Source organism: Podarcis pityusensis (genome assembly GCF_964106645.2).
Source record: "Podarcis pityusensis genome assembly, chromosome: 4".
Lineage (NCBI taxonomy): Eukaryota > Metazoa > Chordata > Lepidosauria > Squamata > Lacertidae > Podarcis > Podarcis pityusensis.
This window is the reverse complement of record NC_138027.1, coordinates 10,498,370-10,525,269: the sequence shown is the minus strand read 5'-3', so window position 1 is coordinate 10,525,269 and position 26,900 is coordinate 10,498,370. Positions and strand designations below refer to the sequence as shown.

The following is a 26,900-nucleotide window of genomic DNA, read 5'->3' as shown; positions in this document are numbered from 1 at the left end:
GCCACATCTGTGGATTGGGGAGTAATCTGTATTGGCTTCCCTGGGTACCATTTGCCCTAGAACTACATTGCTGAGCATCCTTCCTATACAGTCACACCTTGGGTTACAGACGCTTCAGGTTGCGTTTTTTCGGGTTACGGACCGCCAAAACCCGGAAGTACCGGGACGGGTTACTTCTGGGTTTCAGCGGTCGCGCATGCACAGAAGCGCTAAATCACGCTTTGCACAGAAGCGCCGAATTGCAACCCGCGCATGCACAGACGCGCCACTGCGGGTTGCGAACACACAGGTTGCAAACGTGCATCCCGCACGGCTCACGTTTGCAACCCGAGCGTCCACTGTATAACACAAGATGTTTGTGTCCAAATAGGGATTCTTATTTGGACGGACCGTATCATTAGGACCAGGAGAACCCTTGGAGTCACACAAAAGGAGACACACACACACACACACACACAGTTTGCATCTTGTGCTTTGTTCATGGACTCCATCCTTCTGATTTTCCTAGCCCACTGATCAGTGTCTGCATCCTCTTACAGCACCTCGCAGGCCAACACCTTTCAATGGCCCTCTGGCTGTCGTAACATTCTAGACCTCTAATTGGTCCTGTGGCTATTACAGATTGATCAGCCCCGCTCTTCAGCAGTGTTAAAAATCCATAGCCAGCAGTCACTCATCGGACACCCCCACCCCCTTGGATCGGAAAAACTTGCTATACTATACCGCTTCAGATAATGCCACAACCTTCGCACAAATGCTCCGCAAATAGCAGTGCAAAAACGGCCCGTCGCTTAGGTTGCGCAGACTGGTGTCTTTGCAGTCTGATACGTTCACTTTGGTTATTTAACCTGAAACATGCTTAAAATGGGAGGTCTGTCTTTGGCATTCTGGTGGGGAGACAGCAAAGGTGGTTGTCACAATGACAGATTGCACCATAGCTCCCAGCAGCACTACGGAGATTACCTTGCCAACTGTTAAGCTGTGGCTTGGCTAAGTAGAGTGTCCTAACCTTGCCCCTTCACACGGTGTACAGTCACACTGCAGAGAGCTTGCTACACTCCACATATTTGGTGCTGAAATTTCTGCAGTGGTCGTATGATTTTTGCCTTGCAATTGTGACTCATTAGGCCCGGGATATGAGCTCTTATTACAAGGGTCCATTTGTTTATCTTTCCCTTCCTTCCAAGGTAGCCCAGGCTAGCAAACGCATAAGCGACGCAACAATAAAATAAAATAAAAATCACGGGGAAATTAAAAGCAATCACACGCTCCCACACCTTATAACTGCAAGATTACTAGCAATGGTATATTTCAGCCATCAAATGCCTAGCTGAACGTAGCAGGGTAGAATTCTTTCCCAAGCCGGCATTCCTAGCATGTTCTCACTCCTATCTCAGCTACGTCTCCCCTGGCTTGGTCTTGTCCGCAGAATGGACAAGGATCCCCAAGGATGTGCTCTACAGGCTTCAGGTCCATAGACAGACCAATTCGGCATTACAAAGATGTCTGCAAACAGTTCTGTCAACTGTCAGCTGAATTCCTACCCTAAAACGTCTTTGGGGCCAAACCACATTTGCAGTGAGAGATTTGTGATTCCTTAATATCCATTCATTCATACTTAATATACCTGAGCTGGTGGATCTCCAAAAAGTGGGTTGTTGTTTTTTTTACCGAAACACAGCTATAGATGAGTTGTTTATTTTAATAAAGAAGTAGTTGAGGACAGCATAAGGCTCTTAATCTCAGGGTTCAGGTCCTACGTACTTTGGGCAAACTGATTCCTTCGTTGCAGGGGATTAGATTAGATCAGAGTTATTTGTGGGGCATAGGAATTTGTTCACTTTTTTTTTTCCAAAATATAGTCCGGCCCACCACATGGTCTGGGGACGGTGGACCGGCCCACGGCTGTAAAAGGTTGCTGACTCCTGGATTAGATTATCCTTATGGTCCCTTCCAACTCTATAAGTCTATGATACGAGAGTGAGGTTAACCACTGAGTTCAGTGGTGCTTACTCCCAGGTAATTGTGTATAGCAGCCTTTCCCAAACTTACCCACCCCCACCCCCACCCCCACCGATATTTTGGACTACCACTCGCATCATTCCAGCACAGCCAGCATAGCCTATTGTCATGAATGATAGGAGCTGAAGGGAGTTATAGTTCAAAACATCTGGAACGCTCCAACTTGAGTAAGGCTGGTGTATAGGATTGCAGCCTTAATTCCTCTATTCAGCAACAGAGCTGCGTGTGAAGATTCGTTTTATTGTCCTTCCTGTTCTCTTGCTGCGGGTGGCCAGCAACTAAATTTTACTCAGGAGCAGAACCATTGAAATTAGTGGACATGACTAAGTTAGGTCCATTCATGTCAGTAGGTGTTCTTTGCTTAAAACTTGATTTGAACAGCATCCAGGGTCTTGGAACTTGTCAGAGACCCCTTGGAGTTGCTTGCAAAAAAAGAAACTCAAATGCAGAAATTGTAACCCTGAAGAAGACTTGGTTGCTTTGCAGAGCAGTTCACCCTCCAGCTTTCTGTTCAGTTCTGATGCTTCACTCTTCCCCTTTCTCTGCTGCAGGTTCATAACAGGAACTTGCTATCGTTAGACTTTGACCGCGTAACGAGGACAGAGAAGATCTACGACGACCACCGCAAGTTCACCCTGAGGATCCTTTACGACCAAGCCGGCCGGCCCACGCTTTGGTCTCCTAGCAGCAGGTTGAACGGAGTCAACGTAACTTACTCCGTGGGAGGACATATTGCTGGGATCCAAAGGGGAACCATGTCGGAAAGGATGGAATACGACCAGTCGGGCAGGATTACATCCAGAATCTTTGCCGATGGCAAATCTTGGAGCTACACCTACTTGGAGAAGGTGAGGGCCACCTGTAAAAAGATGCTGCTAAACGTGTAGCCTGCATAGAGTAATAGAACTGTAGGGGACCCCAAAGTCATCTAGTCCAACCCCCTGCAATGCAGGAATCTCAGCTAAAGCCACATCCCTTGATTTATGTTTTCTCCTAGTCATCATTTTTACCCCCATTTAATAATTCTAACAGCTCATGTACGTGACCCTGAAATTCAGTCTTGAGGAGTATCGTTTTGGGGATTCTGGAGTTGGTCGCAACAGCACCACTCTCATATCCCACACGAGCCAAGAAGACACCAGCCCGCTTTGTCGACAAGTAAATCCACATTATTCTTAATTTTGAGCATAGCAATTCCCTCTTCTCACAGAATTCTGGGCTGTTTAGCGTTCAGCGGTAGAGTTTAACAGGGGATTTTTGTTGTTTCAGAAACTGGATCTATCAATAATAGTCTTGTGGCTCCTTAAGGACTGAAAAATTAATTATGGCATAAGTTTTCATGGACTAGAGCCCACTTTGTCAGATGATAGTGGACTCGAGTCCATGAATGCTTATGCCATAATTAATTTGTTGCTATGGTATCCAGCTAATCCAAGGGTTTACAGTTGTGCAACAGAATTTTCCCTGTCTCTCCTCGCCCCACCCAGTGCACCCCTGGAGCAGATTTGGGCAAGGCACTGAGTGCGCACAGAGAAAAGAGAATGGGGGAAGAAGCTCCATTACGCAGCAATAAATCATTGCACTAATGAATTACTTAGTGCTACATTGGATACAGTCATTGTTCTTTAAGGTACTACAAGGCATGCTACCGGTTTTGCTGACCAACACAGCTACCCCTCTGGAAACTGGAGCTATCTATTGCTCCTCTGTCAGGGCTGGAGTCAGATGCAGGTCAGCACAAAGAAGCAGAGTCTCTTGTCCGTGTCTTCTTTGTTCAAGGAAATGGCATACAACTCAGCAACCCTTCCCAATGGGTCTTACCCACATAGAGCAGTTGCCAGGACTGCTGGCCCCTGCCTTCCACCCCCTCCTAAGGCTTCTCCTTTCTCAGATGTTTCCCAAGCAGTCTGAAACTGCGTCTGCACACCTCCGGGCTCTGTTCTTCTCTCCTTGTTGTCCTGCACATTCTTGGAGACCAGGGGGGAGGAGAACTTGTTGTATCCAGAGACTCCCCGGAGTCTTGAGCAGTCCCTTGGCCCCGCCCCCTTCCTCTGCTTCAGCCTCAGAGTCTGAACTGCTCCCTGTCACAGGCTCCTCCTGCTCACTGAACCCTGTTGTCCATTCGGTATCCAGCACCTCTTCCTAATCTTCCCCTTCTGACCTCTCCTCTGCGTCCCACCACCAACCCCCGGGTCCTGAGCCCTCCTTCTCTGGGGCTTCCCTTAGGGGTTCCCCAGCTGGCGCCTCCCATCACTCCTCATCGTCCAGTCAATCCCTGACATCCACTAAAAATTTTATTACAGGGGCACCAGGAGGAAGTAAGCTATCAGTACCACAGAATAGGAGACTGCAAGGCATTTTTCGATGTTTCAGTCTTCAAGTGTACTTCCCCTGCCCTGATTACAGAAATTTCAGGGGGAGGGGGCACTGTTTCTAAAAGATGCAGAATTGCAAATGATAATTAAAATTAAAATAATGGACAAAATCCAACTCAACAAATCTAGTTAGCAGAATTCTGCCAAGGGACACACCCCCCAAAAAAATTAGTACACCTGGTGGGGGGGGGTCATTCCGCCTGGCAAGCTGACATGCTTGAGCTAATGAAGCAATTGCCGTAGCGGTACACTGAATGCCCCCCAGTGCCAGTAAAGAATTTCATTGCTTGAGAAAGTTCAGATTTCCAACGGCTGTAAAATGAAGGATAATAACTGCTTTCTCTCTTGGTTACAGTCCATGGTGCTGCTTCTCCACAGCCAGCGACAGTACATTTTCGAGTTCGATAAGAACGACCGCTTGTCGTCGGTGACCATGCCCAACGTAGCCCGGCAGACCTTTGAAACGATCCGTTCCATCGGCTACTACCGGAACATCTACAGGCCCCCCGAGGGAAACGCCTCAGTCGTTCAGGACTTCAACGAGGAGCGGCAGCTTCTCCACACCTATCATTTGGGGACGGGGAGGCGGGTCATCTACAAGTACGGCAAGCTGTCCAAGTTGGCCGAAATGCTCTACGACACCACCAAGATCAGCTTCACTTACGACGAAACCGCCGGCATGCTGAAGACCATAAACCTGCAAAACGAAGGGTTCACCTGCACCATCCGGTACCGGCAGATCGGGCCCCTCATTGACCGGCAGATTTTCCGCTTCACGGAGGAAGGCATGGTGAACGCCCGCTTCGATTACAACTACGACAACAGCTTCCGGGTAACCAGCATGCAAGCGGTGATCAACGAGACGCCGTTGCCCATCGACCTGTACCGGTACGACGATGTGTCGGGCAAGACAGAGCAGTTCGGCAAGTTCGGGGTCATCTACTACGACATCAACCAGATCATCACCACCGCCGTCATGACTCACACGAAACACTTTGACGCTTACGGCAGGATGAAGGAAGTGCAGTACGAGATATTCAGGTCCCTTATGTACTGGATGACGGTGCAGTACGACAACATGGGGAGGGTGGTGAAGAAGGAGCTGAAGGTCGGCCCGTATGCAAACACGACGAGGTATTCTTACGAGTACGATGCCGACGGGCAGCTGCAGACTGTGTCGATCAACGAGAAGCCGCTCTGGCGGTACAGCTATGACCTGAACGGGAACCTCCATTTGCTGAGTCCCGGCAACAGCGCCCGCCTCACGCCTCTGAGGTACGACCTCAGGGACAGGATCACAAGGCTGGGGGACGTGCAATATAAGATGGACGAAGACGGCTTCTTGAGACAAAGAGGGAACGATGTTTTCGAGTACAACTCCGCAGGGCTGCTCATCAAGGCGTACAACAAAGCCAGTGGCTGGAGCGTGAAGTACCGCTATGACGGACTTGGGAGGAGAGTCTCCAGCAAAACGGCCCATGGCCACCATCTGCAGTTCTTCTACGCGGATCTCACCAACCCCACCAAAGTCACCCACCTGTACAACCACTCCAGCTCAGAGATAACGTCCCTCTATTACGACCTGCAGGGCCACCTCTTTGCCATGGAGCTCAGCAGCGGGGACGAGTTCTACATCGCTTGCGACAACATCGGGACTCCTCTGGCCGTCTTCAGCGGGACGGGCCTCATGATCAAGCAGATCCTGTACACGGCTTACGGGGAGATCTACACTGACACCAACCCAAACTTCCAGATCATCATCGGCTACCATGGAGGCCTCTACGATCCCCTCACCAAACTGATACACATGGGGAAGAGAGACTACGATGTGCTCGCCGGCCGGTGGACCAGCCCGGACCACGACATTTGGAAACGTCTCAGCAGCAGCAATATAATGCCTTTCAGTCTCTACATGTTCAAGAATAACAATCCTATCAGTAACTCTCAGGATATCAAGTGTTACATGACAGGTAAGGCTCCTTTTTGGCCAGCCCAGCTGGTCTCGGGTCCACCGGTCAGCTCAGTTGCACCGTATCTGACTATGCGTCTCTTAAAAACAATGCCAGTTTTAAAATCTGCACCCAGGTATTTTCAGTTTCTCCCGAATTATTTTTTACTTCATTGGGAAGAGCAGCTTATACAGTGGTACCTCGCAAGACGAATGCCTCGCAAGACAAAAAACTCGCTAGACGAAAGGGTTTTTTGTTTTTTGAGCTGCTTCGCAAGACGATTTTCCCTATGGGCTTGCTTCACAAGACGGAAACGTCTTGCAAGTTTGTTTCCTTTTTCTTAACACCGTTAATACAGTTGCGACTTGACTTTGAGGAGCAACTCATAGCACGCGGTGTGGTAGCCTTTTTTGAGGTTTTTAAAGACTTTGGTGGTTTTTGAAGCTTTTCCAAAACTTTCCTGACACCGTGCTTCGCAAGACGAAAAAAATCGCAAGACGACAAAACTCGTGGAACGAATTAATTTCTTTCTTTTTTTTTAATATTTTTATTGGTTTTTTTGACACTTAATTAACACATACAAAACACAATACAATAACAAACAAACACATAAACATGTAAAATTTCAAATCCTTCTTTTCATAACCCTGTTCTCTCCGACTTCCCCGTACCCTCCCTTTCTGCATCCCTGTTTTCAAATTTCTTCCAGCAAATCCTCTCTTCAAATTTTAATTAATTGACCTTTAAACCCTCTTGTCATTACCAAATCAATACAGCAGTAACCTCATAATTTCCTAACCTTGGCGTTTTAGCATTCATTTACTTTATAATAGTTCTTAAGATAGACTTTAAATTTCTTCCAATCTTCCTCCACTGTCTCTTTTCCTTGGTCTCGGATTCTGCCGGTCATCTCAGCTAGTCCCATGTAGTCAATCACCTTCGTCTGCCATTCTTCCAGTGTGGGTAGTTCTTGTGTCTTCCAATATTTTGCTATAAGGACTCTTGCTGCTGTTGTGGCGTACATAAAAAAAGTTCTGTCCTTCTTTAACACCAATTGGTCAATCATGCCCAGGAGAAAAGCCTCTGGTTTCTTAAGAAAGGTATACTTAAATACCTTTTTCAATTCATTATAAATCATCTCCCAGAAATCTTTAATCCTTGGGCAAGTCCACCAAAGATGAAAGAATGTACCTTCAGTTTCTTTACATTTCCAGCATTTATTATCGGGCAAATGATAAATTTTTGCAAGCTTGACTGGTGTCATGTACCACCTGTAGATCATTTTCATAATATTTTCTCTTAGGGCATTACATGCCGTAAACTTTATACCGGTGGTCCATAACTTTTCCCAGTCAGCAAACATAATGTTATAACCAAAATCCTGTGCCCATTTAATCATAGCTGACTTAACCGTCTCATCCTGTGTATTCCACTTCAGCAACAAGTTATACATTCTTGACAAAGTTTTAGTATTGGGTTCTAACAGTTCCGTTTCTAATTTGGATCTTTCCACCTGGAAGCCAATTTTTCTGTCTTGTTTAAAAACCTCCATTATTTGATAATAATGGAGCCAATCTCGAACTTTAGGCTTCAATTTTTCATAGCTCTGTAGTTTTACCTTATCTCCCTCTTGCTCTAGAATTTCCCCATATTTTGGCCATTTCAATTCCATATTAAGTTTTTTCAACCCTTTAGCTTCCATTGGCGACAGCCACCTTGGGGTTTTGTTTTCCAACAAGTCTTTATATCTAATCCAAACATTATATAAAGCTTTCCTAACAATATGATTCTTAAAACCTTTATGGGCCTTTACCTTGTCATACCATATATAAGCATGCCATCCGAAGGTATTATTGAACCCTTCCAAATCCAAAATGTCTGTATTCTCAAGGAGCAGCCAATCTTTCAACCAGCAAAAAGCTGCTGATTCATAGTACAACTTTAAGTCCGGCAGGGCAAACCCCCCTCTTTCTTTTGCATCCGTAAGTATCTTAAATTTTATTCTGGGCTTTTTGCCCTGCCAGACAAATTTAGATATATCTTTCTGCCACCTCTTGAAACAGTCCATTTTGTCCAAGATCTGCAAAGCCTGAAATAAGAACAACATTCTAGGCAAAACATTCATCTTAATAACAGCAATTCGGCCTAACAAGGAAAGCTTCAAATTTGACCAAACTTCTAGATCTTTCTTAACTTCCATCCAACATTTCTCATAATTATCTTTAAATAGATTCACATTTTTAGATGTCATATTAATCCCCAAGTATTTCACTTTCTTAACCACAGCTAATCCTGTTTCCTTTTGAAACTGCTCTCTTTCCATAGCTGTTAGATTTTTCTCCAGCACTTTAGTTTTTTGTTTATTTAATTTAAAACCTGCAACTTGACCAAATTCTTGAATTAGTTCCAAAACCCTTTTCGTACTAGTGTCTGGCTCTTGCAAAGTTAGTACTAAGTCATCTGCGAAAGCCTTCAGTTTATAATGTTTTGCTCCGACCTGAACCCCCTTAACCAACTGGTCTTTTCTAATCATATTTAACAAAACCTCCAGGACTGATATAAAAAGCAGTGGAGATATTGGGCACCCCTGTCGTGTCCCTTTTTCTATCTGAATCACTTCAGTTACCACGTTATTTACAATTAATGTAGCCTTTTGTTCAGAATATATTGCACCTATACCATTCTCAAAACCTTGGCCTACCCCCATCCCTTGTAGATTCTTCTTCATAAAACTCCAAGAAATATTATCAAAGGCTTTCTCCGCGTCCACAAATATCAAAACTGCCTTAGTGTTTCTATTAACTTCTAATAATTCCATAATGTCTATTATGTTCCTCACGTTATCTGACAAATGTCTTCCTGGGAGAAAGCCTGCTTGGTCCTTATGAATCTCACCCACCAACACTTTTTTCAATCTTTTTGCTAAAATGTCTGCAAAAATTTTGTAATCCACATTGAGTAGTGATATAGGGCGGTAGTTCTTGATCTGAGTCTTTTCAGTCTCTGTCTTTGGTATCAGTGTAATATACGCTTCTTTCCACGATTCAGGTGCCTGTTTCCCCTCTAATATTTCATTACATACTTCCTTCAAAGGTTGTATCAACCACTCCTTCAAAGCTTTGTAGTATCTGGAAGTCAGTCCATCTGGTCCTGGAGATTTTCCCAGTTGCATATTTTGAATGGCACCCTCTATTTCTTGCTCAGTTATTTTCTGATTCAGGTCTATTTTACTCTGTTGTGAAATTTTTTGTAATCCATATTTCTTGAGAAACTCATCTATTTCTCCCTCATTCACCGGGCCCTGTGAATATAATCTTCTGAAGAAACTCTGAAAACAGTTTCTAATTTCATTTGGCTTGTTAATACTCTTTCCTTCCACCTCTAAATTGGTAACCGTATTTATTTTTTGTCTTTTCCTCAATTGCCATGCCAGAAGCTTCCCGCATTTATCTGCAGATTCAAAGGTCCTTTGTCTCATTTGTTTAATTTTCCATTCTATTTCTTGATTCATCAGTTCCAAATATTGTGTCTGATACAACTTAATTTCTCTCAAGATCTCCTGAGACTTTGGTTTAGACCTCAACTTTTTTTCCTCTTCTCTTATCTTTTCCAAAATTTTATCCTTCTTCTCATTTTGTTTCTTCTTCTTTATAGAGTTCTGTTGTATTAGGAAGCCTCGCATCACAGCTTTACTTGCATCCCAAATTGTTCTTTTTTCCACCTCTGTTTTCAGATTTATCTCAAAATAGTCTCTCAAAGTCTTTTGGGCCTTTTTATAGACCTCTTCATCTCTAAAAAGGGTGTCATTCATCCTCCATCTAAAAGAACCAGCTGTTGTTAACCTCATCTCCATCTTTACGGCGTTATGGTCGGAGCACGTCTTTGGGCAGATTTCCACTTTCTTTATCTTTGGAGCCATTCCACTAGTTACCCATATTTGGTCAATTCTTGTCCATGTCATTTTTGCTTCAGAGAAGAAAGTTCCCTCTCTTTCGAGAGGGTTCTTTGAAACGGAAACGTCTTGCAAGTTTGTTTCCTTTTTCTTAACACCGTTAATACAGTTGCGACTTGACTTTGAGGAGCAACTCATAGCACGCGGTGTGGTAGCCTTTTTTGAGGTTTTTAAAGACTTTGGTGGTTTTTGAAGCTTTTCCAAAACTTTCCTGACACCGTGCTTCGCAAGACGAAAAAAATCGCAAGACGACAAAACTCGTGGAACGAATTAATTTCGTCTTGCGAGGCACCACTGTATCTGACTATGCGTCTCTTAAAAAGAATGCCAGTTTTAAAATCTGCACCCAGGTATTTTCAGTTTCTCCCGAATTATTTTTTACTTCATTTGGAAGAGCAGCTTATATATGGTTCTATACTTTGGAGTTAAAAGCTGAATCTCTCACTGTACTAGTTTTGCTTCAACTGTTGCATGGTAGCTAGATAGAAAAGAAGAAATGTTTCCTTAGATTGCTAGGGAAGAGTTAAAGCAAATTATTATTATTATTATTATTATTATTAATTTTATTAATTTTATTATTTATATGCCATCCATCTGACCGGGTTGCCCCAGGCACTCTGGGCGGCTCCCAACAAAATATTAAAAACACAATAAAACATTGAACATTGAAAACTTCCTTATAACAAGGTGCATTGATTCATGCAGAGGTTGTTATTCTCTCAGGTCAGTTAGCTAGATGGAAACCTTCGATTTAAACACTCCACAAACTTTTGCAAACTGGTTTATAGCAGAAAACACTATAAAGGACTACAAATCTCTGTTGCACCCAAAAGCATTCAAGGTGTAAGGACAGAGGAGGGGAATCAAAGGTGTAGCACTAAGTGGAGTACATGCGTAGGGGACAAGGTCCACTTATGAAACGACTTCCCTCCAATCTCTCCTCTCCCGTGCCCCCTAGACCTGATCTGGGGCTTCTCCCAGCCCTCCAGAGCCTATTTAGGGGGTGTACGGGGCACCCAGAGGGAGGAAGTGCTATTGCACGAGCAGACCTCATTTCCAAAAACAAAGTAGAACTGACTTAGGTGAGCTGGAAGAGGACAGACACTGGACGAGCCTCCTGTTCATCATAAACAACTTAATGATTTTAGAAAGCTGACTTTTGACCAGTGTGGTTCAGAATCATCTATACTTGACTACAGCTCTCTCAAGTTTCAGGCAGGGGTCTGACAGGGGTTAACTTGGGAACAGTCCTACTCCATGGCAGATGGGAAATGCCCACAAGGCCCACTGGAGCAAGATTATGAGTCCTCACCTCCCTCAAAGGGGGCACACGGATGATGAATGCATGGTCCAGGTTCAAGTAGGAAGAGGTAGCTGTCAACCTTCCCTTTTTTTGTGGGAAAATCCCTTATTCCAGTGCCGTTTCCCGCTGCTATCCCGGATTGTTAGATATCCCGTAGACTGTCCCCGGGGTAGGTGAGGCTGCTGATCCCTTATTTTCGAGGCTGCCAATCCCTTATTTTCAAATCTGAAAGTTGACAGCTATGGTCCTGAACCACATACAAGCTTTATAGTTCAAAACAAGCACCTCGATGCGAGCCCGGAAGCTCATTGGAAGCTAGCGCAGTTGTGCCCAAACTGGTGTTATATGTTCAGACCGTATTGTGTTGTTCGACAATCTGGCTGCCAGTTTTGGCCCCATCTGCAGTTACTGAGCCATCTTCAAAGGCAGCCCCACATGTAGCTCGCTGCAGTAATCTAACCTAGAGGTTGCCAGAGAGGACAGAATAGACACTAGACTTTCTCTGGCTTGGTTGTATCAAAAACCCACTCCGGTAGTTTAAGCCAACTTGCAAAAAGAGTCCCTCTCCCCCTTTTTATTCCTTCACACGGAAGGGGGCTGGATCTGGTCTTGAAGGCCGATTTTGGCAAGTGGGCAGGGGTCAAGTGACCTTTGCTTGTCCACACGGGTCTTGCAAAGGATTTTGCAAGGGACTCCTCGCGGCCTGACAATCAGCTGATGGTTGGGTTTTGCAAATTCCTGTTGCAAAGCGTGAGCCAGCGTGGTGTAGTGGTTAAGAGTGGTAGACTCATAATCTGGTGAACCGGGTTCACATCTCCGCTCCTCCACATGCAGCTGCTGGGTGACCTTGGGCCAGTCACACTTGTCTGAAGTCTCTCAGCCCCACTCACCTCACAGAGTGTTTGTTGTGGGGGAGGAAGGGAAAGGAGAATGTTAGCCGCTTTGAGACTCCTTCGGGTAGTGATAAAGCGGGATATCAAATCCAAACTCTTCTTCTTCTTCAAAGCTCTCCATTTTGCAAGGGGCTCAGCCAGACCCGATAATCCCCTTCCTGCAGATTAAAGGATGATTAATGTTCTCCTAATTTCCTATCAGTTGCACAGAGGTATCCGTGTGTGCATCAGCTGGCAGCCCAAATTCAAAATTGCATCTAAATAAACTGCATTAAGGAGGCTCGCTCTAGGAGAGCAGCGGCTGAGTCCTTTCTAATCATGACCTTTTTATCAAGCCTTTTAAAAATAACAATGCGATTAAGCGTTAATTCAGCCATGAGAAGCGCTACTTAAGGGATGGAGGAAAAACAAGTATCATGTGCCTTAAATATAGGCCAGAGCAGAGAGACGGCAGCCTTTGACCAAACTCCCACCAGAGTCGCTGCGGAATTAAATTTGGGGCAAGTAATTTTTGGGTGGGAGCAAGTGTGCATTCGGGGGGAGGAATAGCGCAGCCTGGACAGACACAACACACTGACGTAACAGTAGCAGGAATGCGGTAGGGAAGAATTCAGTGGCGTGGGGAGATTTCAGCAAGTAGAAGAAGAAGAGTTTGGACTTGGTATCCCGCCTTTCACTCCCCTTAAGGAGTCTCAAAGCGGCTAACATTCTCCTTTCCCTTCCTCCCCCACAACAAACACTCTGTGAGGCAAGTGAGGCTGAGAGACTTCAGAGAAGTGTGACTAGCCCAAGGCCACCCAGCAGCTGCATGTGGAGGAGCGGGGAAGCGAACACGGTTCCCCAGATTACGAGTCCACCGCTCTTAACCACTACACCACACTGGCTCTCGAGGACTTGAAGCGAGGAAATGGCCTGCCAGTTAAAGAGGGGTGGGAAAACGCAGCAAGTTTGGGGAGTTGGTTTGAAACCAAAAGACATGGAGACAGGAGTGGCAGAGTATATGAGGGGGGCAGACCGTAGTTCAAGTGGTAGAGCACATGGTTGCATCGGAGGATCACAGGTTCATAATAATAATAATAATAATAATAATAATAATAATAAATTTTATTATACCCTGCCCTCCCCAGCCAAGACCAGGCTCAGGGCAGCTAACACCCAATATAAAAACAAATTGATTGAAATACAACTTAAAAACAAGATTAAAATACAATATTAAAACATTAAAATACAGTGGTACCTCTGGATACGAACAGGATCCATTCCGGAGCCCCGTTCACATCCAGAAGCAAACGTAACTAGCGACGGCACATCTGCACACACACACGTCGCTTTTGGCCGCTTCTGCGCATGACGTCATTGAGTGTCTGTGGGAGTGGCGAAACTCGGAAGTAACACGCTCCGTTACTTCCAGGTTGCCGCGGAGCACAACTCGAACGCGCGCAACACGAAGCATATTCAACCCGAGGTATGACTGATTTAAAATACAGCCCCGTTTGAATGGGAACTCAGATCAAAAACTTTTGGGGGGATGAAAATGTCAAGTCTTCACCAAGGCTAACTTTCCAGACTGGTCCTACATGGGCCAGAAAAAAGCCAGGGAAGTCCCCAAATAAGAGTTCCGTCACAGGAGGGGAAAGGAAAAAAGAAGAGGGGGAGGGAATCAAATTGATTTAGCCCCTGGGATTGCTAGTTAAAAGATCTCAGGCAGAACAGGTGAGGAAGCTTCCTGCAGGAGGCCTTGGGCGGTTGTTGCTAGTCTGAGTGGAAGGCACGGTGCTTAGCCACATGGGCCAAGTCATGACTCTACACAAGGCAACTTAGATTCACAGAGCTGGAAGAGACCCCAGAGGGACGGATTCCCAGTATCCCATTTTAGAGAGGGTATCAAATAGTAATCATCTTCGTTTGGAGTGCTGGCTGGTCAAAAGCTACAAGAACCATCAAACGGGAGAGCTTGAGAGGTTGGGAGACAGGGTGAACTAGACGTTGCCCATCCATAGTTAGCATCTGGACAGCCGGCTGAGCAAATTGTGTCCCGTTTTGTCACAGAATTGTAGAGTTCGAAGGGACCCATGAGGGTTTTCTAGTCCAGCCCCCTGCAATGCAGGAATCTTTTTGCCCAGTGTGAGGCTCAAACCTACAACCCTGAGATTAAGAGAACTCTAATGACCAGGGTAGGGGATGTGGGTGGCGCTGTGGGTTAAACCACAGAGCCTAGGACTTGCCAATCAGATGGTCGGCGGTTTGAATCCCCGCAACAGGGTGAGCTCCCATTGCTCAGTCCCTGCTCCTGCCAACTTAGCAGTTCGAAAGCATGTCAAAGTGCAAGTAGATAAATAGGTATCACTCCGGCAGGAAGGTAAACGGTGTTTCCGTGCGCTGCTCTGGTTCGCCAGAAGCGGCTTAGCAATGCTGGCCACATGACCCGGAAGCTGTACGCCGGCTTCCTTGGCCAATAAGGCGAGATGAGCGCCGCAACCCCAGAGTCGGCCACGACTGGACCTAATGGTCAGGGGTCCTTTAATGACCAGGGTTTTTTTGTTTGGTATTTTTGCTATATGGTATGATTTTATTTCCAGTATGAATATTGAGGCCCGCGGTAGTTCAGTGCCACCAGTATGCGCAAATGTCTGGCTCATCTAAGCCTTTTTGGAACCTTTATTTTCAATAATGATGGCACTCACTGGTGGACAATGCTTTTGTTTTTATAAATCTTAGTTATTTGCAGAGGGAATCTTTGCACGAGTTCATACTTTATTCCTTTGGAGCTGTGCTGAACCTTTGTACTTTTGTCCTTCCAGGCTGTGACGCTTTATGGTTGACATTTTGTATTCTTTGCTTTCTTTTTTACGTTTGCGCTTCTTAACAAAATCAATAATAAAATAGTTAAGATCCCAAAAATGCATTACAAGACAAAATTGCTTGCAACAAATGTGTATTAAGACTAAATTTCATACAATCGTGTGAATGCTAAGAGAAATTCACACTTAGATGGTGAATTTTCATGAGGACCCCTTAAAAATAATACCTTCCAGTAGCACCTTAGAGACCAACTAAGTTTGTTATTGGTATGAGCTTTCGTGTGCATGCACACTTCTTCAGATACCCTGCACACGAAAGCTCATACCAATAACAAACTTAGTTGGTCTCTAAGGTGCTACTGGAAGGATTTTTTTTTATTTTGTTTTGACTACGGCAGACCAACACGGCTACCCACTTGTAATTAAAAATATTAATAATTGCAAATTGTTGTGGAAATATGAACTGAATATAAGATTGGAAATTTGAGAAACTGGGTGAAACCACAATTTACAGATTCTCCCATCCCTAAAGTTGAGGGGATTTTGGGGGGATGGTTCAGAACTGGAGACTGCGATTCAAAACACACTTATAGTGATAAGATTTGATTGAATGCAGGGGAACTTCTGAATAAACCTATGTTAGGATTCTGCTGTGAGCGTTGCAAAAGATCACCTAAAGGAGAACTGGCAAAGGATACCTAGGATTAATTGGAGTTTATGTTCATAGCCCCCCTATAGTGGAGAAGGAATGCTTTTGTGACTGGCTTTTGTGGAGGGAGCAGATTGAGTTGACATTTCTATTGCCCCTGTTTCCTTTACTCTGCCCCCAGAATGAATTCATTCTGACATATAGGGAACCAAATTGAGTGGAAGCCAAAATGTACCCAGTGTCATATGAAATGCACTGTTTTTACTTAACATAAATAAACACTGCTTCATTTTCAGCAGATTGATATTTGGGGCAGATCCTAAATTCTTTTGGGGTTCCATTGATTTTAATGTTAGGACTAAGCTTCTGCATTGTGATGGCTGGATGTTGCCCTGACTGTCTTTTGAGCATTCGGACATCTTAAAAAAAAGTCTCCTCCTGACCTCTATCCCTTCCAATAAATGACACTGGCTTATTCCTAGTGGTATAATAGCCTGAGATCTCTACTGCTCAGAAGCAGGGTAGATTTCTGCATAACTTAGAAGATCACACCACAAAGCTATTAAGAAACTGGTTGCTGCTGCTATTGATATAGAGAGTGAATGGCTGTTGAGAGCAAAGTGCTTTAATTTTAATGGTAATGAAATAATAAAAAAGCAACATTGCCTCTTCTCTGTCAGATTTTCAAAAACACAGAAGGAAGGCTTTTTCCATGGCCAGCAAACGATCTTCCCTCTCCTGAATCTTTAGCAGATAACACAGAGTTTTGAAAATATAGCAAGGAGAAGCAAGCCATCAGCCTGTTTGCATGATGTGTATTTGTTTCCCATTTGGCCAACTTGTGCAATCTAAAATCTGGAGAAAGTAGAGTTGCCGTGTGGCCACTATAGACATCTTACGAAATGTGCAGCTTCAGATTTACACCTCATTCATTGCACGAATGGACATGAGCAAATATAGTCAGTTCCTTCCCCCCACCCACACACATACTTTGGGTGGAAGGTATTTCCAAGTTACCTGACTTTCTTTCCAGGTGCCTACAGGCAATAAAGTATAATGAACAAGCTAACCCTTCGGTTTCTCGTTTATCACATCCCAGATGTCAACAGCTGGCTGCTCACATTTGGGTTTCAACTGCACAACGTCATCCCTGGATATCCTAAGCCAGACATGGATGCTGTGGAGCCATCTTATGAACTCATCCACACTCAACTGAAGACTCAAGAATGGGACAATAGCAAGGTAATCTACCTCACTGTTCACACATCACAGTAAGCCATAGTTTAATTTTCAAAAGACCCAGTTTTGCTCCTCCCTGACTCCTGGCTGAGCCATGCATTGAGTTACAAACCACGAGCCTTGGTTTATCATGATGCTTGGACCCAGGGTCATGGTTTGTTTCCCACAAGCAACCCATGAGAAGTAAGCCAAGATTAAGCCTTGGTTGTTTTGTTTGGAAAGAAGCCAACCACAAGTCTTAATGTGACAAGCTAAAGCTTCTTGGTTGTTGCAGCCAACAGTGAGGGAGTTGTGAAGGAGGGATTTCTGAGCATAATCTACCAGCATTCTGCTCATTCACGTTACACTATAGTTAAACGTTAACTATGGTTTAATGTCATGTGGGAACCAGGCCACTGTCTGTTTCTAGAAAGCCCCCTATTGGAGTCATTAAATTATTCCACAAACTACCCTCCCGTTCAGTGGGGTAAATAGCCAGTGGACCACTTCTCCAGATCTAAACATAACTGCTTCCAGGTGCACAGAACCTTTTTCATATTTATGTATTTACAACATTTTATATACCGCCAGACAGCCAAGGTTCCCTGGACAGTTTACAGTAAAAAATTAGAAACGTAAAGAAGAAAAATGGAAACCGAACAACAGTAGTGCAAATAATGTTTAAAGTACCAACAGATTTTAAGATTGAAAAGTCTGGGAAGCCAAAATGATCTTCACCCGGGACTGAAAGGACCATAACTGGCTGCAAAATGTTGGGAGGTGACAGGCAAGCCGCTCTAGGGAGGGCATTCGACAAATGGGCACCACCACTAAAAAGACTGTGTCTTTAGTCGCTACCCCCTATACCTCATTTGCAAATGGTTATGGGTACAATAATAGTGCATTCGTGATTTATACCAAACCACACATCCAGTGTTACTGCATTGGAGAGGTGCTCTTACGCAACAGAAGCAGGACGAAAACAGAGCACTGGTGGTGTCAAAAGTTACAAGGTTTCAGCAGGAAGTTACTGGACACGCACTGGTTGGAAACAGGGTCCACGCCCACCCTTTTGCCGCCACAAACAGTATTGAAAGCGGGGTCGCGAATAGCCACCCCGAATATCGCCATGAGCACAGACCATCATGAATACACAATGTCTGGTTCATTTGGGTATACAGTGGTAGCTCTGGTTGTGAATGGGATCCATTCCGGAGGCCCGTTCGCAACATGAAAAAAGTGCAAACCGTAGCGGAGTGTCTGTGCATGTGCGGGTTGCGATTCAGCGCTTCTGCGCATGCACGTTACATCATTTTACACTTCTGCGCATGCGCGAGTGGCGAAACCCTTTCTGGTACTTCCGGGTCGCTGCAGGATATAACCTGAAATAACGTAACATGAAGCAAACGTAACATGAGGTATGACTGTATATGGGAGGAGGAAATTGTTCAGGTAAGCAGGCTCCTAGTGTTTCGGCCTCTTGCGCTTAACTCCTGGCCATAGCAATGATCAATTCTGCTCCATAAAGACTGAGCAGGGCTCTATCCTTAAAAGATTGACATGCAACTGTCGTGGCTGTGCCTTCCAGTTCCCCACAGCCAGGGGAAGCAGTCATTGCAGTAGGATCTGTGTGAGGGCTTTTTGCAGCACCCAGGACTCCTTTTGCATCTAGAAGTGCTATTAAGCATTGCTTCCAGTGCACAAAATTATGTTCATTTAGCACAGGCATGCCTCGGCCTAGATCGCTATCAAAAGCTACACTAGCCATCTCAAAAATCCAGAAAACTCAATTGACTCCTAGGCCTTTTGATGAGGAAATGAAGACTTCTTTTCTGCTATCGTCTCTGGAACTTGTTCTTGACCATGGCAAGGTATTTCTCGAACATGTCCACTGTCTCACGTGAAATGCAGGCTCTCCTGGTGAAGGAGGGAATGGAACACGTAACCACAATTCCCTACACTGTGAACCGCGATGTGACTGTAGCTCTCTTTTCCAACTTGGATGTACTGCCATGCTCTCCTACCACCGCTGCCATCTCCAAGGAGGAGCAACATGGCATTTTCTTCCTTCCGTATCTACTCTGCAGGGTTTTGGCAATGAGTGGGCTAAAATTGGTTCCATTCTGCCAAATGGATCGTGGAAGCCAGAATGGCCTCTGCAATCCGCTCCACTGCTAGATTGGTTGGTATTTTGACTCACCCCGACATGTGGAGAAAGTTGCTTCTTTTGCCCCCACATTCAAAACATACTGGGTGGGAGTGGTGGTTTAACTTACCCTTCACCGGATCAAAGATCTGCCCTCGTGAGATGTGGCGGCCACGTTTCATAGTCACTTTTGGCAATCTGCACACATGCTGTTAATGTCGTTACAGATGCTCCTTCTGTACCAAGCAAAACAGTCGCTTTTTCCCAGGGTTTAGCTGGGACTCCATGTCAGCAGCCACAGGTTTTCCCTCAGTGCTCTTATCTACTGATGCACATGAGTTCTCTCCATTCCATCCGTGATACTTCTGGGGGTTTTTTGTACCATTTCTCTCTACCTGAACAGTTTGCTGAAAGCTTCCCCATTATCAGAGGCCCGCTAGCTCCCATTCAAGTTGCACTTTCTACCGCTCGCCTTCGCTAATTCAGTGGCAAAGGGGTGGGGAATACATGGTAGAAGATGAAACGGAACGGATAGCAATTTTCAAAGGCAGGATACTCCTGTCTCTTTGAACTCTGCACAATCTGTTTGCGCCCTTTCCTTTTTATTTCCACAGCTACACAGCCCAAGAGTTGTTTTTCTCCCGCGGAAGAAAACGCTCTTCCCAAATGCATTACTGTATTATTAAAAGGGTGTATTCAAGGTCGTTAGATCTTAAAATTAAGCAGCTTTTCAAAGGCACAGAGCTTGTTTTGAGATAACAGGGAAGTGGGGTTTTTTTCTTGTTTTAAAATTACGATCACAGCCAGGTCCCTGATAGCATTGTGCAGAACAGCCCAGAAGCTCTTGCCAATGAAGGAGCGTCTCCACCCCCATCGTTCTGCCCGGACACTGAGGTCCAGTGTTGGGGGCCTTCTGGCGGTTCTCTCGCTGAGAGAAGCCAAGTTACAGGGAGAGGGCCTTCTCAGTAGTGGCACACAACCTGTGGAATGCCCTCCCACCAGATGTCAAAGGAAAAAATAACTACCAGACTTTTAGGAGACATCTGAAGGCAGCCCTGTTTAGGGAAGCTTTTAATATCTGAAGGACTATTGTATTTTAATATTTTGTTGGAAGCCGCCCAGAGTGGCTGGGGAAACCCAGCCAGATGGGCAGGGTATAAATAATAAATTATTATTATTATTATTATTATTATTAATCTGTAGCAAAAACCGGGGAAGTCCAGTGGTCTATTAACAAGTATTGGAGCTAATTCACGAAACTCTGTGCCATAAAGACTAAATGTGTTCATCTTTAAGGCGCTGTAAGCTGTTATTGTTGTTGCTGCTGCTGCTGCTGCTGCTGTTGTTTACTCAACCTGCACCCATCGCTAACATGAGCCCCTCTCTTCCTTCTCTTTTTCTCTCTGCTGCTTGCTCAGTCGATCCTGGGAGTTCAGTGCGAAGTGCAGAAGCAGCTGAAGGCTTTCGTCACCCTGGAGCGCTTTGAGCAGATCTACAGCTCCAGCATCGCCGGCTGCCACGAAACCAAGGAGAGCCACAACTTTGCCTCCGGGGGCTCCGTCATCGGCAAGGGGGTCAAGTTTGCCATGAAAGACGGCAGGGTGGCCACGGACATCATCAGCACGGCCAACGAAGACGGGCGGAGGGTTGCGGCCATACTCAACAACGCCCACTACCTGGACGACTTGCACTTCACCGTCGAGGGCGTGGACACCCACTACTTCGTCAAGCAAGGGCCGTCGGACGGAGACTTGTCCATCCTGGGCCTCAGCGGTGGCAGGAGGACCCTGGAGAATGGCGTCAATGTCACCGTCTCCCAAATCAACACGGTGCTCAACGGAAGGACTAGACGTTACACGGACATCCAGCTCCAGTACGGAGCACTGTGCCTGAACACCCGGTACGGGACGACCTTGGACGAGGAAAAGACCCGCGTGCTGGAGCTGGCCAGGCAGCGAGCGGTTGCCCAAGCCTGGGCGCAGGAGCAGCAAAGACTGCGGGACGGGGAGGAGGGGACACGCTCCTGGACAGAAGGGGAGAAGCAGCAGTTGCTGAGCACAGGGAGGGTTCAGGGCTACGACGGCTACTTTGTGATCTCGGTGGAGCAGTACCCCGAACTCTCGGACAGCGCCAACAACATTCATTTCATGAGACAGAGCGAGATGGGCAGGAGGTGACAGGGAGGGTTGGCGCATTGACTTCTTGCCAAAGACAGCTACTCTTTTGTGGCCGCATACCAGACTGTGTTGTACTCAATCCTCTTTTTCTTTTTTTTTTTAAAGAAACGGTGATGAAAAAGGTTGGGGTGGAATGATAATACAGTTGCACTGTAACTCATGCAACATCCTATTGTTTTATTTTTTTCTCTCTAAAATTGGCCTTCTCACCCATTACTCTTATCATTTCCCTCCATGCACACACACACGCACACACACACACACAAACACGGACCAGAAGGTATATTTCACCTTTGTGTGAGCACGGTGGAAATCCTGTGTCCTTTTCGTCCATCCTTCTCCCCTTCCCCTTTGTGCAACGTTCTGAAAAATCGGGGGATGTGTCCATGCAAAACCCGTTAGGTTTCTTCGTGCGGCAAGAAAAGGGTCTCTGCGTAAGTTCCGCGCAAACCCTGTTTGGGTTGAAAAAGAATAAAAGGCGGAAGAAGAAGAGGGCGGATGCGAGCTTTCAGCATCCTGCGCTGCACACAGCAAAGCGAAGAAGCAGCAGCCAGAGACTGTTCTGAATTACGTGATAAACGTGAGCCTCCAAATGAGAACTTGCAGGTCATTTTCACACTCGTTTCTGGGCCATCCTGCAGCTCAGAAGTAGCCGGGCAAGGCGAAATAGCTGCGTCTTATAGACTTGCCAGATGAGTCTTTTCCCTTCCCGAGACGGAAATAATCTCTTTTTTATTTTTTTTAAATGAGTCTTTTTTACTACGATAGGCTATTTTGTTCACCGGTTTGGTTTGGGTTTTTTGTGTGAGTGCGACAGAGTACGTATCGCTGCAAATCTTCCTTGCTTCTTTTTGTTTGTTTGTTTTCCTATTAGTTTGAAACCCCATTTCAGACTGGGGTGGGGGGTTTCCCAGGGTGCGGGGGTTGGGAGAGATTGACGCTCTACTAGAATTAAATTTTCTTGCACATGCTGTTGGATGGAAAAAAAGCACCTATGATGTATATTTGTCAAATGGCAAAACCTTCCTTAAATATATAGTATTTCTGTACACCAGGTTGAGTGTCTTAACCGTTATCTTTTGAGGCAGCAACTAGCCAACAGCAGAATCGCCATTAGTGGTGGGATGTTCTTGGTGCCTCCTGAGGGCGATAGACCAAACTAGATGTGGATGTGAGAGGCTGTGTGAGTGTGTGGAGAATCTCTCAATGGCTTTGGTTGTTAATTCAGTGTTGCTGTGGGAACGGGGGGGGGGGAATCGGGTGTGATTGGAGAGACAGCAACCCCTTTCTCTGAGGGCCATTTCCCCAATCCGAATCCCACTCCCTTGCTGCTTTTCCCCCCTCAGGAAAGAATGGCATTCAGTCCATGTATCTTTTCCCCTTCAAGTAGAAAAGTAGCTGGCGATATGTAGTGGGCAGATGGTCTGTGAGGAAAGGCACACACACACACACTGTTTTGGTCAAATTCTGGGCCTAACTGCACTTGAAAACACATTCCGCTCTGAGCCCGGCTTTGGCTGGGGAGGGCGGGATATAAATAATAAAAAAAATATTATTATTCTTGGTACTATAGGGAAACCGTTTTTCTAACTGCAGTATGAGGGGGGCGGGGATTTTTTTTTGGACAAGATTTTGACAGGAGGGAAGGGTTAAACCGCCCCTCCCCACGCGTTGTGAGGCAAATAAAAATTGCACAAACCTATTGTCCCCACCTGTAATTAAATTAAGTGGGGGGGAGGATAATGTGCTTGCAAGCAACACAATGTCACACATAGTTAGGATCCCGAAAGCCCACTGCAGTTTTGTTGAAGTTTTAAAAAAAAACAATCCATTGGGAGACATTATACATGTCTACCAAACTACACCTGCTTTGCCCCTTCTACTGAGCCAAGCCTACCCAAATACGGCCCACTCTGGCTTGCAGCAGCACCTCTCTGGCTTGCGGAAGGTCTTTATTTGCCTCTGTGCAGCCTTTCATGGATTCAGCCTAAGGAACTGAGCACACAAAACGCATCTTCTACAACAGAGGTGTGTGGTGGTGCAGCCATGTGTCTAAATACCTTTACCTCCAGTCTAGGAAAGTGAAACTGCCATTAATTCTCCATGCTAGAAACCGACATCCTCAGTTGTAGTCCACGAAAACCCAGATTTTGCTATCACATAGTGTTGGGCAGTTTGCCTCCTTGTTTCGTTGGTGTGATTTACTTTACTTCTGAGGATGCTTTTAGAAAGATATGGAGACTGGTGACAGGTGAGCTGAAGCAGGTACAGAAATAACTAGGGGTGGGATGGTAGGTAAGGACTTGCAACTTGCCCCCTTGCCAAGGAAGAACCTGCCCCAGACCCTTACTAGCATCTCGGCGTCATACTTTCATTTGGTTCTCACAGTTCATAAGAAGTAAGAATGTGTACATGGAAGGCACATGGCCTCACAAGCAGATCAACATGTGCCTAGGAGTCTCTCCAGAGAAAACCAGGCTTCCAAACAAATATGGGCATTCACCCACCCTTGTGAACTGACCGTAAGTAAAATAACCCCCAAACCTAGGGACGAAGCACTTGGGAGTTTGGAAGGAGGAAAGAGTCTCATGGCTCCATTCCCAAATGTTTACAGTGCACAGGCCAGGCAGACTGGGAATGTGTCCATGAGATGACTTTGCTCATCTTGTTTTCATCTGGTGACGCACCCAAAACAGTGAGCCTGCACGTTCTCCCTGGCTGTGCAACTTTGCACGGCAGTGAAAACACCACCAGATCTCAAAAGAGTATTTTATTGTTGAAGCTGCAACCTGGGAGGGCAAGGCTGCCTGAAGCATCATTTAACATGGTGCAAGCAACATCTCTTGCATGCCGTCAATAAAGTAAGAAGGTGCCACCGATATGGTGTCCCAGAAGAAGGCAGGGCACAGTTTGGGGTAAGCTGACCCAAGGCTTCTTGGAGCCTGCTAAACTAGGGCTGTAAGTTACAGGTAGGTAGCCGTGTTGGTCTGCCGTAGTCGAAATAAAATAAAATAAAATAAAATAAAATAAAATAAAATTCCTTCCAGTAGAGAGCAACTAAGTTAGTTATTGGTATGAGCTTTCGTGTGCATGCACACTTCTTCAGATACACTGAAACAGAAGTCATCAGACCCTTATATATAGTGAGAGGGTGGAGAGAGGTATTACTCAGAAGGGTGGTGGGAATGGGTGATTGGCTGGTAGGTGTGCTAAACCTGTTGACAACTGCTAAGGACTGCAGTTGGTATTACAGGAAAAAGCAAGGGGTGAGATGGCTAAAAATAGCTTTATCATATATAATGAGATAAGAATCCAATGTCTCTATTTCTGAAATTCTTTTGTAATAAGACCCAACAACATCAAACATACCATTTCAGGAGTTTTTAATTGCTCATCTTCTAACATTGTGTATGCCATCAAATGCCAACAGTGCCCTTCAGCTCTCTATATTGGACAAACAAGCCAGACCCTACGCCAAAGGATAAATGGACATAAATCTGATATCAGGAATTACAAGACAGAGAAACCAGTAGGAGAACACTTCAATCTCCCAGGACATTCTATACAAGATCTCAAAGTAGCTGTCTTTATTACAAAAGAATTTCAGAAATAGACTAGAAAGAGAAGTTGCTGAATCAGCCAATCACCCATTCCCACCACCCTTCTGAGTAATACCCCTCCCCACCCTCTCACTATATATAAGGGTCTGGTGACTTCTGTTTCAGTGTATCTGAAGAAGTGTGCATGCACACGGAAGCTCATACCAAGAACAAACTTAGTTGGTCTCTAAGGTGCTACTGGAAGGAATTTTTTAATTTAATTTGTTTCGACTAGGGCTGTAAGGTTCTAAAACTTCACCCTTGTCCTTCCTGGCCAACCAGCAAGCTTCCTGGCACGTGGTCCTTCCCTGATGCGTTCCTGAGTGTCAGGAAGCCATAGAGTGAGAGAGTAAAAATAGTGATGGCTAGCTCAAAGGGGACACTGTCTTCTGCCTTCATGGGTTGCATCCATTCACAGCTGGTTGTTGCTCCTGCAATGCTGTACGTGGGAGAGAAGCCGAGGACGACACTGGTCCATGCATGTATGCCTTGGAGAGTGTCCTGTATGGTTACAGGATGAGAGATAAACAGACTGCCATGTGTCTAGACTGCAGGTCAACTCCCTGCACCAGATCATGCCATTTTAGCATTGTGAGGAGGGCAGTAGAGGACCTCCTCCAGGAGAAGTGGGGAGGAGACTGTAGGAAAATGTCTGTCGCTTCAAGTCCTTGAAAAATTCAGAGCCACCCTTTGCACAGTACCAGGATGACTTCATCACTTCTGGCCTTACCTGGACGTTTTGTGTAGTTGTCTCACCTACAGCAGCTGAAAGCTACCCTACATGTAGTTTGGAACCTGCCGGGCCATAACACATTTATAGAACGTTCCCAAAGGAGCAAGATAAAATTTTGCCTGGCAAATCCTTAACTCACAGGAATCCTGTGCCATTGGTTTGACCTTGTTTACACCTCATCTTTTAAGCGAGGAGAAGGAGCTTCAGGCAAGGGCCATTGGTGGCATCTCAGATGTCAAGTCTTGACACGAAATAGGAGGCGCATGTATCGATGGGCTCAAATTAGGCACTGGCCAATATCTGGAGGTGAGACAGCCAGGATATGACCTTGAGCTTCTTGAGGGAAGGACAGGATAGAAAAGCAACCAGGGAGGAAACTGAAACTGGCAACTGTCGAGAGATAGGAGAGTAGTCTGTTCAATGCCGGATGCAGTTGCCATCATGGGCGTTGGTCTTTGAAAGCTGGTGTAGGTTTCCTAGTGTGTCTACTGCAACCTCTTCTCCTGAGGTGGGTTTGTTTCCCTATGTGCAGGGAATCCTCCCGTCCGCTGAGGGCTCCCTGGGCCACTGCCATGCAAACCCTTTGCGTATTATGCAAGCATCTAGGCTGTGATTGAGAGCCCAGTCTTAACGCCACTGTTTACTGAATTCAGCCTATAGCACACCCAAACGCTCCCTCTGCTTAAAGTTGTCTCTGAGTGACATTTGTCTGCCATTATCGATCTCGCGGCGTAATCCTCAGTAAGCTTCCAAAGAACACCGGAGCTCCTTTTGAAAAGAAAACTAATATAACACACCCAAAAGATTATTTCTTGACGGTTGCCACCCCAAGGTCCTGCGCATCCACAGGCATTTTGATGAACCCAGTAACTGATCTGATATAAAAAGCAAACAATTATCTGTTCCCAACAGCTCTCCTTGCGTAGCATGTTTGGTTGGGAGTTCCTCGCGGCCGCGATTGGGCCTTTCTACAAAACGTTTTAACTGCTTCAGTTTGGGGGACCAAATTCCTTCACCATTCCTTTCCAGAATTTCTGGCTCCCGAGTTAACAAAACCATTTGTGGTTAAGATATCCATACACA

The 26,900-nt window shown here is 45.5% G+C and overlaps 1 protein-coding gene across 10 annotated transcripts in view; it reads left to right on the top strand.

The window, feature by feature from the left end:
- The window catches only part of TENM4 (teneurin transmembrane protein 4), a 645,695-nt gene extending 623,156 nt beyond the window's left edge, over positions 1–22,539 (top strand). For all 10 annotated transcript variants that reach the window (XM_081001709.1, XM_081001708.1, XM_081001716.1 and 7 more), the window contains 4 exons: positions 2,574–2,870; positions 4,753–6,367; positions 17,044–17,186; positions 20,727–22,539. In XM_081001709.1, the coding sequence (XP_080857835.1) occupies positions 2,574–2,870; positions 4,753–6,367; positions 17,044–17,186; positions 20,727–21,485 (2,814 nt within the window). In that variant the 3' untranslated portion in view covers positions 21,486–22,539. The remainder of the gene's footprint in view (positions 1–2,573; positions 2,871–4,752; positions 6,368–17,043; positions 17,187–20,726) is intronic.
- The last annotated feature ends 4,361 nt before the right edge of the window (positions 22,540–26,900 follow it).